Source organism: Aphelocoma coerulescens, chromosome 2 (assembly GCF_041296385.1).
Source record: "Aphelocoma coerulescens isolate FSJ_1873_10779 chromosome 2, UR_Acoe_1.0, whole genome shotgun sequence".
NCBI classification, from domain to species: domain Eukaryota; kingdom Metazoa; phylum Chordata; class Aves; order Passeriformes; family Corvidae; genus Aphelocoma; species Aphelocoma coerulescens.
In genome coordinates, this window is record NC_091015.1 from 64,855,133 (window position 1) to 64,874,977 (window position 19,845).

Genomic DNA, 19,845 nt, shown 5'->3' on the forward strand with positions numbered 1-19,845 from the left:
GTTGTATGTTCTTGGTTTCCTGCAATGCTGTGTAAAACTAGGTCAGGCTAATGCTGAAGGAAATATAGAGAACACTTCCGCAAGTCACACCTGCAAAGAGGATTGTCTCTTAATCAGTTCTCCCTGACTGAGGGAGGATTAAATGGTGGATGTATTATCAGTAGGATGCTTTATCAAGCTGACTCAGATTCCCTGGGCTTTTTCTTGGTCATCAGCTAGGTCTGAATACATTATCAATATCTATTTTGCTATAGTCCATGCTATAATTTGCTCTTTTTGAATGTTCTTTTAACAAATGTAAATAATAGAGAAAGTTATTCTTTCAACACAATGCTTTTCAAAAGACTATTTTGTGTCAATTTCAAAGAAATTCAACATAAACTGTGGTAGACAAATTCTTAAGATTTCGTTTCTAATATTTATTTATTTGTCTCTTTATTTATTTAAAAGCCTTTGTTAGACCACTAAAATACCATCATTTACACTGTAGTGGCCAAAAGAGGGGAAACCTTACTACTGAGGTAAATTTATTGCTGAAATTCAGAGTAATCTGCTTTTGTGAAATGAAACCAGCTCTTTGGAATAATTGAAAAGAAGTATTATACTTTCATGTTGTTGGTAATACTTTTCTAGCCTTTTGGCTGAAAAATATTACCTAATATGTAGGTAACAGTGTCACTGAATATGTGTAAATATAGATCTGAAAGATCTTTCTAAGCAGGTTTCCAAGATTTTTGCTGTTGGAAGGTATGAGATAAATATCGATACGGCTTACAGATGGGCACTAAAGACAGAATGACTGAGAAACATATTGGGATATTGTATGAAGCAACAGTAGTGTATAGATTGAGTCAATTCTCCAACCAGACTTAATTAGTTCTCCAGCATATGTATCATTTTCTGTGGCATTGCCTTTTAATGTTTTTTTAGTCCAGCTTTATATGCAGAAGATCACCTTTTCTTTGACACATTGCCTGCCAAAGCATCATGACCCATTTCCTTGTTTGTTCCCTGGTCTCTGTGTGCTGTAGGAGAGAGGGTGTGTTCACAGCAGCTGCAGAGAGGTGGGAATCTTCGTAATGGATTTTGTCTCCCTAAATGTCGATATCTCCTCTAAAGTCCGTCATCCTATAGAGGAGGTTCCAGCTGGGTGGTGTGGTCTTGAGCATTGTGGTAATAAATGCTAGCATGGTTTGTATTGCTTTTTCCCAACAACAAGTTGCATTTCTCTGCACATTATTTGACTGAATTGTACTTTGAAGTATGTTTTTGTAGAAATGTTAAACTGCTGTTGTGAGATGTCTTTGCAGGTAGTAGGCAAGTATGTTTTTATGAGAGATGTCTGACTGATATACCAGCATTCCAGTAATTTTGAGTACTGATTTTGGGTATATGGTCAGTAGAATTCTCCTACATGACTTTCTAAATACCTCTAGCATGTTAATAAATGTTAGCCAAGAAAATCCTGTCTGGGATAGTGGTTATCCTTGCTTTACAGATACATAATTGAAACACCAAATAGTTTGCTTGACATCACACAGGAAATTTGTGTCAGAGCCAGGCACTGAACCAATGTATCCCAAATCTTACTAGTACCAATGTATCCCAAGTCTTACTATTGTAACAGAGAAAGCATCCCACTCTCTTTCCTACTGCCTCTCTCCCAGTGAGTTTTTATTGACTGAAAAGGGAACTAAAATCATGGAGATTTTCAACTTTTCATAGAACAAATACAAATAAGCAAAAAAACCTAAAAGGAGATGAACTTTAGGAAATGGTTTAGAACAGCTGTTTTTCTAAGACAACTTTTGTAAGCATAGTCATTAAATGTTTCAAGCTTTTGCTTATTTTGGACTTGCCAGAATCTAGACTGCAATAAAGATAGTAAGGTAATAGAATCCTTTCAGACAGTGCAGGTGTTTCTGTAATTATTTTCTTTATGCCTGTGATCCAGCCATTCTAGCTGTCAGTGTTGACAAAACTTTAAAAATAGCTCTCATTAATACAGAGGATTAGGAATTGTCATTTATCTGTAAAATACACTGTTGATACAGCACTTGGGATTTGATGACATAATGGTTTTTATTTTAAAGCTAGTAATTCTATTGCCACTTCTCTGATACACAGTAAGGCAGTGAAATTTATGAGTCAAAATGTATAGTTAAAGCACTAGAGTTTGTCTCAAATACACATTAACCACACAAGATTGTTTCAGGAGCAAACTCCCTCTTATTGTGTTGAGTGGGCTAGTCTTTCAGACACAAAAATTAATAGCAGGAAGACAGTCACATATAGCTCACTGGAACGGTCTGTATCTCTGGGAGGTGTTAATAGGAAGTATTATCTGCTGGTCTGAGGAAATGACAGCCCTCATGCTTCCTCTCTTCCTGCTGTTCTGATCTTTTGGCTTTATTGCAGAAACTGTTTTAACATTTTCTTTGAGGCAAATTCAGATCATGGAAATATTTTGACATTTGGAGTTCTGTCTTAGAGATGTTCAGACAAAATTCAAGGACTTCTGGGAGCAATACTGCAGTTTCTGCAGCACTTCCCCCAACAAAGCCCCCAATATATAAAGGGAATGAATCAACAATAAAAGCCAGAAGTAAACAAAAAAATGGATAATTGTAAGAAAACTAGGAAAAAAAACCCCAAACAATTGAACTTCCTCCCTATTAAAAATTTTTAATGAATAGGAGATACCAGAAATTTTCAAATAATTTTAGCTAGGAAATTTCACCTCTGACACTGGTTTTACATAGTAAATACTCAGATTCTGCAGTGGTAAATGATATTTTGGAAGTACTTAAGTCAAATTAGTAGCTGTTTGTTTTTATGTATTTTTGCATTTGCTTTCTTGCAAAAGTTAAAAACCAGCCAGGTTAAAAACATAATAAATTAAATACCTCAGCTTGTTAGTAAAAGTGTTGTGATAGAACAGTATAGATGATGACACAGAAGAGCTTCACAAAAGAAGAGAAGTTGGTCTTAACACAAAAGTATATTCTGCACTCTTCAAGCCATTGATTATCTATTCTTCCAGGAAGGAAAACAGTACTTGTTATATTTGTGTATGTTTTTGGTTTTGAACTAAAAGATCAGTAATTTCCTTTGTGTATCTAGCTAGGGATACACAAGGGCAAGGGAAGCACTACCTGACTTGCTAGCCAAGGAGCTGCTTTTTAGGATTGCCAAAAGATTTTCACAATGGGAATTCCTACCAAATTAACCAGGGTGTATTTCCTGAAGCTGCTCATAAATTAGCAATGTGTCCAGGATTATTCTGCTGCTGGCTTTATGGAGCTGGATCCGATTGTTGCCTTCTGGTTTATTTTATTTTCATTGAAGGTAAATACAACTATGAGGGATCAACAGTTGGAAACCACATTTGTTGATTTGAACTGGATGATCCTCTTCCCTCCTCTGGAGGGACCAAGCAGAGCCTGTTTGGGTGAATCAATATCACGAATTTTAAAAAAACGTGTTATCAGCATCACTGAGATAAGAATCTTCCAGTAAGATGCATATGTTGCAAGACAGTCTCTTCAGAGACTTCAGTTTGCAATCTAGGCAATGATACAAAAGGGAATTCGGAAGAAAGAGGGAAAGAAATGCTGTTCTCAGTTTTTTGATGACAAGGTCCCTCCTTGCATGTAACTCTTGATATCTAAGTCTAGTAATTACTATTTTAGTAATTGCTATTAATAGAATATATTTAAATTACTATGTTCTCGTACTCTAGCAATTAATGGATAGAAGGGCATAGAAGCAGCTCTGGAGAAGCACTTGCCAGTCTTCACTGACAATACAGAAACCATCTAGTTTCCCTGATTTTCCCTAGGCTTCTAAACTTAGATCTTGAGAATTATTTACAGAGAGTGAAAAATGGGTTAAACTTCAGTCTTGTGACTCCTGTCCCCATCAACCGTAAATGGGCCAGTTAGGCCAGGCCACTAGTTCCTGGTCCAACCCTTTCCATCACTTCTTGATTAGGGAGCAAAATAAAAAGTCCTTCTCGGAAGGCCAAAAAGAAATCCTCCAGTTGTCCTATTATGTTTGGCATATCCACTTCACACCTCTTTCTACATGGGTGAGACCTGGATTGTGCCTTTATGATAGCTGGGTATCAGTAAGATTTGAAAAAGTAAAGAAAAGCTGAATGAATTAATGGAAGAATTGAAGAGAATTACAGGTTGCCTTTTAAGTTGACGGCTGCCTGAGCATAGGACTCTAGAAATGCTTGTCATGTTCATTAGGGAAAGCTGTGTAAAATAAACATTTATCTCTTCCTGTGAATACTGAAAAAGTAAAATGGAGTCAGTCCCAGAGCTGCAAGTGCTGGCTGATGACAGGTTACATTTTTAAGGCCAGTTTGTATAGCAGTCATGTAATTTTTCTTCCGGCATTTGCACAGTAATATCTGTAAGGAGCAGAAAGAAGTTAAGGAGAAGAGTTAAAGCTTGCTGTCTCATTCCACGAAAGGTCCTAAACTAATTGAGGTTTTTCTTCACTTATAGAATGTAAAAGAAATATTGTCAATTTTAAAACCTTAAATGTAATTTCTGCTTATTATCTGTAGGTTTTATTTTCTAGCATAGGAAGAAGATGCTTTGTCTGCTACAAAGCTGGTGTTTAAAACTTTAAGCTAAGAAGGACTGTCAAAGGTCTCTAAAGTGTGGTTGGGTGTGAGTGTTCCTTGAGGCATGTGTTAAGATTATCAAGCTCACAACACATGCTCCACATACAGAGGCAAACCTGTATATTGATATAATTATATAGAAAACATCTTGTTTGTTGGTAGATGGTTTAAAGTTATTTATTTATGTCATTTGACATTTCATCTCTCGCCTCTGAAAACATGTATGTGCAGTCCCAACATGTGAAGACAGAAATATTTGCTGATTGTATTCAATACAGCATTTTTTTTTCCAGCAGCAGTTCATGCTGCTGCTGGTTGACACATTTGACAGAAAGATTGTAAAGGAACATTTTGCACTTACAGCAACATTTATTTTAGCCCTTTGTATTAGTCATCCTGCTTGTAGTCTCTTCATTTCAATGATTGTTACACACACACTGGCATACACATATTTTGGCACCGTATTTAAAGGCATACCTAGATTACTGGAGGAAATTATTCATTCCAGGGAATGTATTGTACAGAAATTTGTACAGAAAATTCTGCAGATACTTTCTGACCTTCCTGCCTCTTTCACTTTAATTGCTTTTTAAATGACTGTTCCAAAACATTTTTCCTTAGGCAGTTGGAGGTGTTCCCTGCCCCACCCCCAGTGTAGAACACTTCTGTGGTATCAACTGAATCTGTCTTTGCCTAGGAGCCCTGTCCCTTGCAGGAGAAACTAGTGCATCTGCCAGGTCCGGGATAGCTGTGAGGAGAGGCAGAAGCATACACTGTGACAGGACTGCAGAGCAGCTCAGAAAGAGTTCCTAATGTCAGCATGATGAACTGAAACTCTTTAGGCAAAGAGGAACTTTCCTCTCCTTTAAGTTTCCATTTTTATACAGGAAAGGCTACCCAGCTATAAAATTAAGGTTTTTCCTCAGTTAAGACCTTAAAATAAATCTGAAAACCCCAGCATTTTTGCCATCTGAATCACTATTAAAAAGTTGTGCCTCGGTCAGAGCTCACAGCATTTCCAGTGTTTCAAAATAATCTTTTCATGCATTGCTGAGTGCATCCTTGAAGATGGAGCAAAGCTTCTTAACATGAAAGTTTTCTGTGACTTCCTAGTTGGGATCTTTAGATGAAACCAGATTTGAACAATTTCTTTTACACTTTCTAGTTGTTTTGACCAGATCTTCTAGAAATGAAAGTGCTATGGTATTTGAATAAGCAGTGAATTTTTTTGAAAATTCTAAAGAAGATGTTCTTGGAAAATGCATTTTGAATGTAAAAAAAGAATTGTCTTTCAAGAAAGTCTAATAATATAAAAATCAAGGCCATTGACACATGGGAAAAAAACACAGCGATCCATATATTAAATCAGGCCACGGCAACACAATGTTCTTGTCCAATTGTGGCCTGCTCATGATTAACTTCTAAACTAAAGTGAAATTTGTCAAATTACTTGGTTATTGAAATTTTACAACACTGTCCTGAAAAATATCATGGCCTTTTAAATGAGTGGCAGTTTGATTAATATTTTGGGTCAGCTGAAAATGTTGCTACTTTGTGAACGGCCTATAGCTCCTATTTTTTTGGCCGAATATGTGAATTCCAATTTTGAAAAAGATGGCAGATTTGCCTTTTGATAAAAGAAAATTTCAGATAAAGAAAGACATGAAATATAATGGATATGTAAATAACCTGTTATCAAAATGATGAAGGAAGCAGGAGGCTTGGCAGATACCAAGTCAGGAGTAATCATGTAGTAATTGGAGTTTTGCTGAGGTATGGGGAAAAATACATATAGTTGGTTTTTTTGTAAGCTTCCGAGCCAGAGAAGGAAGCTCCTCCTGTTGAAGGATACTGAATGAAAAGAAAGTCTACAATTTTTTTAAATTTTTTTTTCCTTCTTTTTGAAGGAGTGAGTGTAGGAATTCACCATTTTTCCACTGGTGAAGCTTTTCCTGCCAAAAACAATGAAGAAGGAAATTCAGAAAATAACTGACTGGTTAATTTTTTAACACACAGTCCTGTTTTAAATCCTGACTCTTAGACCAGCCTTTCACTTCTGTAACTAATGCACAAGATTTGTGGTCTAAATGAAGGGAGCAAAAAACAAGGAAGAGGTAAAACCAATGGTAACTGTGCATATAATCTCTAGCTCCCATTTGGTGAAAGAAGGGTTTTCCTCCCTGTTCATATATCAGAGTGAAAATAAGCACCTTTTATTGGATTTCTCTCCTGGCTTTGAAAGTACGTCATTCCAGTCTTCTTCAAGGTACCAGATGGTATCAAAATTGTCAAGAAATCATTTCTTGGAGGAAACTGTGAGGATGTCTTGGAAAAAAAAGACATCTTCTGCTTAACTTAATAGATCTCCTCCACCCCCCAAGAGTTTTTTTTAATGAGGATGACCCATTTAATCTTCAATTGTCTACAGTAGATGAGCAAAATCATCCTCTTAAAAGTCCTACCTTCTCTCCACTGCCCCTAAAGAGAATTTAGATCTTAGACACTTTTCTGATACGTTCAAATATCTGCTTTAGTGAAACATCCCACTGGAGCCCTCCAGGGAATGTACTTACCTGCAGTCTTCAGAGGTACTCATCCTAATATCAACACAGCCCACAGGGAAAGCCCAGCAATTAGGTAAAGAACAAACATGGGCTTATTTGTGTTTAATACAGCATAGGTAAGGCTGCAGAAGAGGATGTACTATAGACAGATAGAACCTAGCTGAAGAAGCATCAAATGCCAGGTGATCTCAGGGGCTTTTTAAATAGAGACATACCCTGAGAATTATTTCTTGCCTCATAAGTTGGTTAAGCATTTCACAGTTCATCATAGGGAGACAAAGAGTACTTCTCAGTGACCCTTTCTTGGGTTTCATCTGCTAAAGGCCGATATATAAGGAGCACATGAATGTTAGTGGTAAACTGATTTTTGTGTAAGGTGGTGATCATTCATTCGTAGGCTTCTGTGGATCTCACAGTTAAATCATACCAAATGGTCAGTGTTTCTTCTTACTGTGTACCTGTGGTATATACAGGTCTGTCCAGGAAAGAATCCACTGTCTTGTAAGTCAGGAACTTTATATGAGAAGATCTTTGCTTTTGTCAGTAAGATGGGTAGGAATCACTAGTTCGTGAGAGCAGTACTTCTGGGGATTGCTGCTAAGTATGTACAAATTGGCTGCAGGGCCAAGACCAGGCCAATGTTGCAGGAATCATGCTTATCAAACCTGATTATTTAATTAAGCTGTATAATAAGTGCATCACAAAAACATCTAAAGGCATTGCAAACAGGTTAGCATGATTTATGCCAAACATACATCTGGCGCATTTGCCTGTTGTCTAAAGGAGCAGAAGCCAGAGCTATGGTGTACTCCTCCTCTAAGCTGATTGAATGCTTTAGCATCTCCACTTTGTTTCCACTTGCCTCTTCTCATGGCCTTGTAAAGTTACTTAATGGATTTGTGGACTACTGGTTTTCCTTGCCATCATTGCTATTTTTAGTTGAAATCTTTCAAGAGTTGTGTGAAATGGGTTAATTTTTAAAATTATTTTCTGTTGTTTCAGTGGCTCTTAATTTTATTACCAGAATCAACAGGACTGCTCTGATTCAAACATATTTCATTATCTGTGACTATTAAACATTCTTGGCATATGGTGCAAGTAGTCAGATAACATATTTACATAACTTATTTGTCTGCTGTTGAAAGTCTGACCTTGTCTGGAATTTCTTGTCAGTACCCTTTTTTTCTCAGTGTGACATGTTAGATTAACCCTGCCTGTCAATTCTTTGTTCACCAAATAAAGGGTGAATCAGTATCTTTGAATCAGAATACATGTATACATGTTTTCCCTAATACTAGGATCAATGTGCTATGGTTAGCAACAAAGACAGACAAACACATCTGTTAGTTATTTTTCAAGTTTGAAAACTTGAACCACTGATTAGTTATTCATACATAAATAAAACAGTTTAAAAAAATGTACAGGGGAAAATACATAAAAACTCTCTGCCAGCAATTTCCAGACCACGGCCAAACTTCTTGTCCTTTGGAATCAGTACAGTCCAGGGATGATGAGATAGGCATCCATTACAGAGTTGAACAATGTTAAAAATGTTGTGAAATGACTGGCCTGTGTTCAGACCTTGAGCATGTTTCCTGCAAGTAAAATTGCTGTTCCGAATATCTTGTGTTTCATGATGTTTTCCCTGAACTTGCCCACACACTTCTTCTGAGGTTGGGATGTGGGTTTGGTTTTATCACATGCATTCACATCTGGATTCCACCTTCATACTTGCTTTGTATCAGCTTAGTTCTGCTGGCTTCCAGGCCCTACTCCACAACTAGTGATGATTTATCTCAAGAGGGGAATCCCAGACTTACCGGAAGAACCTGGAAACCTTAAGTTTTAATACCATAATGAATTCTTTTGCATTGGTGGAAATCTAGTGTTGCTCATATAAGTAATGAGCTGAAGATACACATTTGCTCACCCATTTATCTTGTAAAATGTCAGTCATTAAATACAGGAATAGCCCTCAGCTTCTTACATTCACAGGGAGATTGTACATAATGCTTTGTTGGAAGCAACAGCCAGTTTTCCTCCCGTTTTTCTGTCTCATTCTTCCAAGAGATTCCTATCACTTGCACATACTTAACCCCAGCTGCTAATCCACTTCTTGTGCTTGGTCCTCAACTGTCCTGTCCAGCCCATTTTGAAATTGTATTTCATTTCCTTCTCCCATGTTGACATCTTGTGCAGAATATAGGGCCCTGAAAAAATGGGAGGTCTTGCCTTTGATGCATGTTAATGGGTTGAGGTTAAATCTAGAAGGGGCCACTGGCTTTTAGTTCACCTGTGAAATTTATGTCACAGGTAATGTGGCCTAAATGCTTAAACTGTTTGCTAAATGTTTACTAAAGCCCAACAATTTCTGAAAGGCCCCAAAGGCTTGCTATTAGTTGCCATATTCTGAGTGTAGCTACAGATGAGCAGAGATCATATTGCAAGTACCCTGAAGGTGGGAAACAGTACTGATAGCAGAACGAGAATGTGCTGAGGCAGCAGGTGTATTATTTGTCCTGGAAACTCCAACCACTCCCAGGTGACCTGGCTTCATTGGCAGCCCTTGATTATCCTCTGTGTTTCCAGGAAAATGTGTGGTGATTTTCCCCCTTGCACTGGTACCTCCTTCTTGGAGCTGCAAACCAAGCCCAAGTATTCTCATAAATCCCTACACGTGCAGGGAAAGTCAGAGATGATGATCCCTGTGCATGTAATAAATTCAACATGCTATTCTCATACAGCCCTATTAAATATCCTGCAGGCTTTTTAGGATGTGATGTGTGTGGAGTGTACATGATATGTTTTGCATACAACTGTTTCATTCTGAAATGTTCTGCCACTTTTTCTCAAGAGTGGTATAATCTTACATGATTAAAAATCCGTGCTATTTTATGGGTTTGCCTCTGCTTAACCTATAACATAGCAAGAAAAAAATTCAGTCAGATTCAAATACTCAGAATCCATTAAAATCATCCTGCAATAATTTCTTCCTTGTTGCAGACAAAGCATTTTAAAAGCATGAAGTAATGTGCATGCTTTCTCCAGTGGTTATATCTTGTCTCTGAGAAATTTAGTGGTTTGTGCTGACAACAAAAAGTTGGCAGAGTAACCCATTGTACAGGCAGTCCTATTTAAACATCTCTCAAGCATGTTCACAGGCTTTTCAAGGGGAGAGAACCTTACAGTAAATTAACAAAGCTAAGAGACTAACTTGTCTCTGAATGAGTGTGTGGCCATTTATAGAATCATAAAATCAGAGAATTATGTGGGTTGGAATGGGTAGTATAGGCAGTATGAGGGATTTTCTGCTACTCTGCATGATGATAGATTAGTAATATTACTAGTCTTTGCAGAGTTATGGTGACATGTAGAGGCCTGTTATGCAAGGTGCCATTTACAGTCTGTGTAGTACAAATGTTCTGGCTTGTATCTCTTTATATTTATGCATGTTACATGTATATGCACGTGTTGAATACAGTAGGAGACTACACATATATATATATATACATACACACACACACATATATATATATATATTTGTATGTTCAGGACTGAGTAATGATTTTCAGTCCCTTAGATTTTGGATGTCCAGTTAAAATTGTCTGAAAGGTGGTGATTTTCAAGTGCCACAGGTGTCTAAGTGAGGCACCTGACAATAATGTGTTGTTATTGAGAAATGTTGAAGGCCATTCTGACATACAGTGGTGTTCAAGAGTGCACGTGAGATCTGAGTGCAGGCTTTGCTACTGCTTTAATCTTTCTGATATTCCACAGTGAGAATATCAGAATGATTTTTTTTTACCTTTCTTTACTTTGGGACTGAGCAGTTTGACAAAAGTGCTTTTGAAATTGAGGTAAAAACTAGAAAAAACATGATGTGTGTATTGATGTTAAGTGTTTTGCAGCCTAAGACGAGACATTGCTAGTGAATGGGAACATCCCTATTCATGGACACCATGGTAAAAAAAAAAAAACATTGTCAGCAAAAACCTCTGTGGGAAAATTTTACTTTTGTTCTTGATGTTGGTTTGCCTCATGTGAAAGTTGAAGACATTCAAGATAGTGAAAGCATGCTTCATTATAATAATGAAAATGACAAATAATAAATATATCAAGTTATAAAATCTGTGTGAAAAGACCTTATACAATCTTTGGATTTCCATCAGACAACTACCCCCTTACAATTTTTTCTGTTTAGAATTGAAATTCTGAAAATGTAATTTCTTTGCAAAAAATGTATTTTTTTAAATTAGAAAAGTTTTCCAGGAGTTGAAGGCTAGGATCAGTAGATAGTAATACTTACTTCTGTGTTACAAAAATTTTACATTGTCACCCCAAAAAAACTTGTGATATGTGTGGTAATCTTGACTGTATGTAATGACATAAACCATTGTATATAGAGAAGAAAAAGTAAAAAGTAATTTAAGATCTTTGAAATTAGGCATTTTTTTCTGCAATATAAAGCTGTTCGGTGAAATCTGCTAGGTCAGCCATTAATTTGTGGCTGCAGGCCACCGGACCTGACTCAGAGCAAGTTGGGAAAGTGTGTAGTATGGACATAAGTGCTGAAGATGCTATGCAGTTAGCCTGGTTTACCTTTTTCTTTGGCCTACTTTATGTGCTAACGTGGACTTTGTCTACTTCTGTCTGGGTACAGATTTTAGGTACACTTCCAGTACAGGAGATTTATCTGTATGCACCAGACCAGTGCACCAGACTGCAAAAGATTTTATTCAGGACTTTATAAGTAGCTTCTGGAAAACAGGATGAAACAACCTTCAGCAGAGACAGCTCCAACAAAGCTCCTTGGAAGTCTCTTCTTGGGAGGCTGCAAGGCTACTTCTGCTTGGTACCTCTCTTCCCAATCTGTAGTCTTAATGTAGGATTTAAGAGAGCCTCCCTTTTGTCCCACTTGTTTCCTGTCCCAGTTGTTCATTTGTGTTAGGACTTAGATGTTGACATTTCTCTGTGGCTTCTGTGTAGTTCTTGCACTGACTACAAAGGCAGTGCACATCTCTTTCCACATCCTATGCACTGCTCAAAAAAAGTCCCTTCTTCTGTTTCTTTAAGATGTTGGATCCCGGATCCTGGGAGGACCACTTTGGGGGTAGTCCTTTTCTGTTTATAGGCTGCTGAGAAATGGAAATTTTCTAAAAGCTCTGGTATGCCAGGTACCCTGAAACTCCAGGTCTGACGAAGAGCCTGGCTTCCTACTCCATTTCAAAGACTTGTACAGTTCTTGCATCTATAAATTGTAAAGATTTAGCCAGAAATTTCCTTGTCTGTGTACCACAAGGTGGCTGGGATAGCATCATGTTTGAACAACCAGAAACTCGAAATGAGGCTTACAATCATGAAATACAAATAATGATTTATATTTCAGAGATGCAGTTCAGTTTCAGCATAATGCAGACAGGAGTTATATGCTAAGATTTGATTTAACTAGTTGTCTTTTTGCAGCTGAATATTTCATCAAAACAAAGTTTATTGAAAAGTTGCCGTTGTTTTTTCTGGCTGGTTGACTGAACCCTTATGCATGTAAAAATTGAGAATAACAGATGATGTGAAATGTAAACATCCAACAGTCATCCTAACAAAACAAACAAACCCAAAACCCTAAAAAATATCCCACCAAACCAACTGTGGCCCGTCTTTTGAAAAGGATGGATTTGCTTCTACCTTACCATGATCCACCCATTTAGAACTTATTTGTTAATTTTTTCCCAGTTTTGTGGCTCTGTGACTTCCAAGAATGCTAAAAGAAATGGATTGCTGTTCAGCTGCATTGCATCCTTTTCTGCCTGCTGGCTGTAAGCACACGCTGATTGATAACAGGGTACACAGATGAGTGTAATCTAATTTCTGCCTGGTAGAATTTCCCCAAATTCTGCAGGCCAAATAGCAGTGTCTGCCTTCTAGGAAGTAGCCTCTGCCTTTGGCTGCTAAAACAGGATATAGGTGATCTGATGGTCTGTTACAGAGCAGTGCAGGTAACAGGAAGTGCTTAGTTTCTTGCATGTTTCCCTCCTAATATGGACTGAAACACTGAATTTAGTATCCACCTCATATAGGATTGCTGTGTGGCTGGCAGAGAGGAAAAGGTTTTTCCAAATTCAGAGTTGGTCCTCTGGAGGTGCCTTTCTCTGTTTCAGCAAAAAGTGTTTTAAAAACAATGCCAATCTTCAGTTTAAGAAAAAATAATAAAGTAGAAAGGACCAGGTTTATGTTGCTTCATGCTAGACAATTCCTTTTAGTCTTGTGAGATATTTCTGCTTTGGCTCATTCTTACAGTGTACTTTTACAGGATGTAAATATTTGGGGAGTATGCCAAAAACTTGTATAGTGCAGAAACTTGTACTGTCCTTCCTGTATCTCTTGCATAAATCTAATGACATCTGTAATTTAAACTTCCAGGAATAAAGAACAAGTAGTTAATAGATCCTGACTTTTTGCTATTTTTAATTTAACATAAGCCTTCTAGTTGATATGGATCTAATTTCCATGTGAAAGATCAAAGAAGTAAATGTCTGCAGGCTTTGTGAATCTTTTACCTAAAATAAATAATGAAAACTCATTTCAGGTGATCTGGACAAATCATAGTCTTAATCTTCAGTTGAGCCCCAAGGAGAATGTAAACTTTGGGTATATCTGTTGGGAATGTAAAGAGATTATGTTAAGTCAGGTTGTGAATACATACTTCAAAGAATAGATTATTAAGTATTTGTGGGTCAGTGAAGCAGAAAAGGTATATCTTTCAAAGAGATAGAGATATCACTTGTCTGAAAAACAGACAAGTTTATTTGAAATCTAGATAGACATTTGGGTTTTGCTTCTTTTTTCACAATACTTAACACAGATACAAACTGTGTATTGCTGAATCAGACTCAGAGTATGCAGTAATTTTGTATCTATAACAACTTTTTTCTGCTTCTTTCAAGGATTTATGATTTGAATAAGGTACATGTTTCCTGTTTTTCATCCTGTCAGGGGATGTGAGGAGGTCAACAGCATGTGTAAGAATGTCAATTGGTGATTTGTGAGAAAATCTCCCTCTCTCACTCTTACAGGTTTTAAAGATGGTAGCAGGAAGAATTTGCTGTTATTTTGTCGTCATAGTTTTTATTAAATTTTGGTAATTTTTTTCAGTAAATATTCATAAGCTGCAAAAAGTGAGGAGGCTTTTCTTGAGCAAGATTATCTTGACTGAAGCTCATTTTATCAGTTTGGTACTCTTCAAGTCCTACTTGCCCCAGTCATCCACTTTCTTGGACAAGTGAATAAGCTAGTGACACAAAAAGGGGGTTTTGTACTATTTCTGCTAAAGGTAAAATAACAGATTTTAGTGCCTAGGCTTGTGCATTTACACAAAGATTTCATTTATCTCATTAGTTCTTATACAAACAGGGATGCAGCTGAGTTGGCCAAAATATCAAAAAAGGTAATACAAAGGGTAACACTATTGCCATAGTTTAAGACAATTTACAGGACGGGGTCTCCGAAATAAGTTACTTCCCCTTAGTTTTAACTTCTCCCCTCTCCACTAAAAAGGAGAGACAAATACGAAGAGATACAAATGAAAAAAATAACAGTTTACTCAAAGAAAACAGCAATAAATAAAGAAATACAAAAGCAAACGGTTCAACTCCCACGCACGAATGTGGATGAGGTCCCCTTAATTGTCCCGGGGAACACAGACAAAAATGGTGGAGATTCCCATCCCTGAGCCACGCAGCCGAGAGAGAGAATGAAGGCAACAACACGGCAAACAAGCCTCCATTGTTTCAAAACTCCCTCCTTTCCCATCCTTCCCCCTGCCAAACGAATAACCAACGGGGAACAAGGACAAAACAAAACCTGGAAAAACTATTTTTGTCCAAAAGCAGTCAATGCTGCCATGCTGCCCACTCCACACCACCCACCAAGGGCTCTCTCTGGCGCGGCGCGGCTGTTGGCAGTGGCTGGAACTCTTGGAGTGGCTCTGACCTCCAGCGTGGTGGCTGCGGGCAGCAGTGGGCAAGCCCGTCCCCTCCCCAGCAAATGGGATTTTGAAATGCTTGAGAGCCGGCAAAGAACAGAAGGGAGAGGTCCATGTCTCCGTCCCCTGTTTTTAAAGGCACGAAGCACCCCTCCCCGTTTTGTGAATTGGAATAAAACACAGAGGCTCTGCTTCTGACTCCAAATCTTAAAGAGACAATAAACAAACTTGTGCGGGTTGATGTAGAGAATGATTTTGGGTCAGCCCTAATGCTAAACTCCGTCTACTATCTCTGTAACTGGGACAACTACGAACAGAAAATACTATGTCATAATATATATTTTGCTGAGGTTTTTCTCCTCTGTCTCCTGATATGTAGAACATAGACACCCACATGTGAGCTAGATTAGACATGTTCATATCCTATCCAGTCAAAGCAGTTCCAGTGCATGATTCATCTGGCTTGCTTCAGATAGTTTCTTTAGGGTTATTTGACTCCCAAGGTGGTTATTTTTCTCTTTTGACTATTAATGACATTTAGCTCCGATTTAGGTGTATTTTTACAGACAGACTAATTCAACCTTCTTGTATAATTTGGTTTAATTTGGAATAATAATTGTGATTTATAATTGTGCATGCAGGTTTCTCAGGACAAAGGAAGCTGCTCTTTCCATAGAAACCACAGCCCATGCGTTGTTCCTCAAGAGAATGAAAATATTTTCCACACAATATTTGCTTTTTTCACGAAGTCTGGCAGAAAAGTATTGGTAAGAAATGGCACCGCTTACAGCACTACTTGAACATACAGCATATTTGACAAAACATTTTGCATGGTTTGGCATGAAGATCTGAAGCAGGTAGTTCATTATAGAGCATATATAACAATACTGATGATGTGCTGGGGGGGCATTTAGTGACTGTAATTGTCTGATTTTTAAAAGTAAATAGGAAGTTTCAGGAAGTGCAGTGGAAATGAGTTTAGCTGGCATGGCAGCACACACTTGGTTACCAGAGCCTTTGCTCCCATGTTCTGTCAAAGGCATAGGGGGACAGTGGGTCACTGCACTGTACTTGGTGCCTGACACCCACAGAGGGCTGATGTGCAGTTCCTTCCAGTCCTGAATGCTTGCCTGGCTCAGCAGCTCTGTGGAGGAGTGAAATTTACCTGTCTTGCTCTCATGCAGGCCTCTCTTTCAAGCTGTCTTCAGGTCTTGACAGTTGCTATTTCAATGCAGAGGGGCTGTATTATAGCATTTTACTGTATAACTTAGTTTTCTAGTGTGTTTGCTGTCACACAATTTATCATTGAATTTTTACCTCTTTTGCCGAACAACTTTTTCCATGTTTCCTGTAGGACTGTGAAAGACCAGGCAGATCTTGTTTAATTGTACGCTGCAACTTAAGCTCACTACCTAAAGCAGAGTCCTGTGAGATAAATATATACATGCTGCTGAATACCGAGATACTCAAGAAGGTATGTCCTCCCCTTGTAGGTTGTTTCAATGCCTATTTAAGTGTGCTTATGTCAACCAATGAACTCAAAACTTGCTCTCTTTACTAGTGTGTGAAAAATAGTCATGGTATCAAAAAAACCAGATCTACTTATTAATAGTGTGTATGAATGTGTTAATCCTAGTTCTTATCCATTACCCGTTAAGATAGAAATAAATTTAGTTCAGAAATTTATACATTGAAAAATGACAAATGAGACCCCTAATTGTGTGCATGGTGTTAAGGCTAAACATTTCTGAAAATGGAATTGACTTCTGAGAGTTTTCATTCTAAAAAATTTAAGTTAATGTAAACTGTGACCAGCTATCTATCATCTTTCTGTGTAAACAGACACATGGCAGTTTTTTGTCATTTTTACTTCAAATTATTATTATTCAGAGAAGATGCATCATGACCACATTAATGCTGAGCTTAACATTTGTGACAAGAAATGAATGGCTGCAAGTTAATTTCTGTCTTCTCTGAAGCCACTGAATCAGACAGCAAATCTTTTAATTTTTTTGTGATTTACTGCATTTTGACCTGTTTTCCTTAACTTACAAAAATGCTGACTCTAATTGTGGCAAGCTGCTGTAAGATTATGAGGGTATAATTGGAGGAGAAAGCTGATAGCGTGAGCCTACTAAAATAAACCTGTCTTTAATAGCTGTTAGATTAAAAGTGTCAGAGAGAGCCCTTATTAGAAAACAGTTGCTAAAGTAATTAATAGCCCTTAGCTTTTCCAATTGAAACCAGTGAGTCTGTTAATGTTTGTTCATATTCGAAAACAGGAAGTATAGGCAAGGCCAGAAGTTTTAGGTATTTGTTATGTGCTTATAGAAATGCTGAAATATGTAAACAAGAGTGTATGCAAAATATGCTTCTGGGAAATTCAGACTTGAGAATAGCCAGGGTTCATCCCATCTGCTGGTGATGCCTTGGAGAGGCTGCCTGAAAACAGAGGCTAGACAAGATTGAGAGAATAAAAGTGGGTATTTTTTGAAGGGCCTTCAGTAGGTACACCTTGGGCAGTCAAAAAGCCTCCAAGAGGCTACACCCACAATGGATGTTGGGTCACGGGTTTTTCACACTTTTATAAATTTGGTCCGTTTGTATATCAGGGTTAATTCTACAATTACAGTTTCAGGTAATGATGTCATTACCCCAAGTTTGTTCCCTCTTTCTAGAGGTTTAGTTTACATATTTTGGGGCCTGAGATAACAAGGTGTCCAGGCCTAGAGAGTGTTTGTTATGTCTAACCAGAATGGGAGAACAGTAGCTAACAGGCTGTATGAAGTTTTAGAGTTACATATTAAAGCAGCACAGGATCTGAAAAATATAAAAGCTGAATCCTAAGGCATCACTGGATCCCTTCTAAGATTACTTTTAGCAACATTTCTCTAAAAGACAACAGTGTTTACATTTTTGAGTATCACCAATGCATGCGGTTTTCTACTTATTACGTACCCTTCCCAAGGTGAGCTGCATACAAGTGACTAATCTGTGAATTGAAATGGCATCTTATTAAAATGTGTCTGTTAAAATGCACCGGGCATTTTATTGGAGAAATAGATATTAATGAGAGGAGGTGTACAGTGAATAATTAAGATATTTGCCATGCACAGATTCAAATAAGTAGTTTTCTCCCTGGGATATATTGTAGTTTATCCCAGTTTCTGTATGTCATTTTTCTGTTCACTTGAAAAGCAAATCGGAGCTTTTTTTCATGGTTAATATTGAGCCTGCCTGTGTCATTGGCAATGTTCTGTCTTGCTTTTGTCGTAAATGTGGGAAACATTAACAAACCAAATACAAAGCATATGTTTAAAGTCTAACATACCCAATTTTGTTATAATCTGAAATAATGTGCTCAGTTATATCTGTCTGTTATGAGCATGAAGTATATTTTTTCAAAGCTGAGTTGTAACCAGGCTAATACTTAACTGTCAACCTAGCCTTCACTAAGTGTTGTCTGGGCGTATTTATTACACTGGCAAATGTTTGATGGTTTGTTGGGCTTTTTTGGCAGGGGCGATTGGTGCTGTTGTTGTTGTTAAGTCCAGTTCTTCCTCTTTTTACTTCTCAGGACAGTTCATCAGTCATCCAGTTTGTCACAAGGGCAAGGCTGCAGGTGGACCATGACCTCCGAGTTGTGGAGGTGCCCAATGGGAGCCCAGGGGAAAAACCAGTGAGTACATAAACCTGAAGAGAAATGTTTCCTTATCCCAGTGGGCTGGAAATCCCTGAGAGCTCTATACAAACTGAAATTTGTGCCTGAGCTAGCCCACAAGAATGCCCAGACTTAATCTGACTGGACTAACAGTACTGTGAACTGTATTTTTGTGGTTTGGCTCTTTGTGATAAACCATGCCAACAGAGTGAATGATGTTATGTTGAACCAGAGTGATCTGTGTTGTACTAGCTAAAATACCCTTCAGGTGTTAATGCAAAAATTAGGTTTAGCTTCCTGATTTAGGGTTAACATTTGCTTTAATCTAATTTAAATTTCCCTTGAAAAGCTAGAAGACACTTGAAACCTCAGCAATCTCTTTTCACATGTGCCAGAATGAAATATTTAGAAGCATTAATGCTATTTTGGGAGCTGTGAAAATGGATAAGGTTGTCAAACTTTCAGAAATTCATTTAACTTTTTTTTGTTGTGCTGAGCTGGTAAAAATCAAGTATGAGCTGATACCACATTTTGTGTTGATCTCCCTGTTCCTCATGAGTCCTCTGCTCCTGCTGTGTCTCCTACCTTTTTGGTGCCACTAGTCTTCCTGCCTTTTGTTATCCAGAAGTCTGGCAGTTCACTGCTCCTGCTTCGTCTCTGTGTCCATTGACCTGGCTGGCACCACCCAGTTCACAGCCTCTTGTCGCTGGCTCCTACACAGAGCTCAATCTGCATTTAAATCAACATCTCAATCTGCAGCTTGCAAACCCAGCTACTTGCACCACATGTATCCCTCAACAGTCATGTCTGTAACTGTAGTCTCGAATTTCTATTTCATTAGATCTGTTAGAAAAAGGAATTCTTTTATATGACAGGAACTTCTTTTTTCCCTTCTGTTTTATTTTCTTTGTTGGGTTTCCATACCATTCTGTGCAATAGGCTTGGAAGTTAAAATTAAAAACACAGTTAGCCATTGCTGGGAACATGCCTTATAAAGTGGCCT

General features: G+C 37.9%; 1 protein-coding gene across 2 annotated transcripts in view; it reads left to right on the forward strand.

Annotated features, from left to right (window-relative positions):
* The window catches only part of ITGA9 (integrin subunit alpha 9), a 250,265-nt gene that overhangs the window by 182,866 nt on the left and 47,554 nt on the right, over nt 1-19,845 (forward strand). For both annotated transcript variants that reach the window (XM_069007851.1, XM_069007852.1), the window contains exons 24-26: nt 15,823-15,948; nt 16,536-16,655; nt 18,759-18,860. In XM_069007851.1, coding sequence (XP_068863952.1) covers nt 15,823-15,948; nt 16,536-16,655; nt 18,759-18,860 — 348 coding nt within the window. The remainder of the gene's footprint in view (nt 1-15,822; nt 15,949-16,535; nt 16,656-18,758; nt 18,861-19,845) is intronic.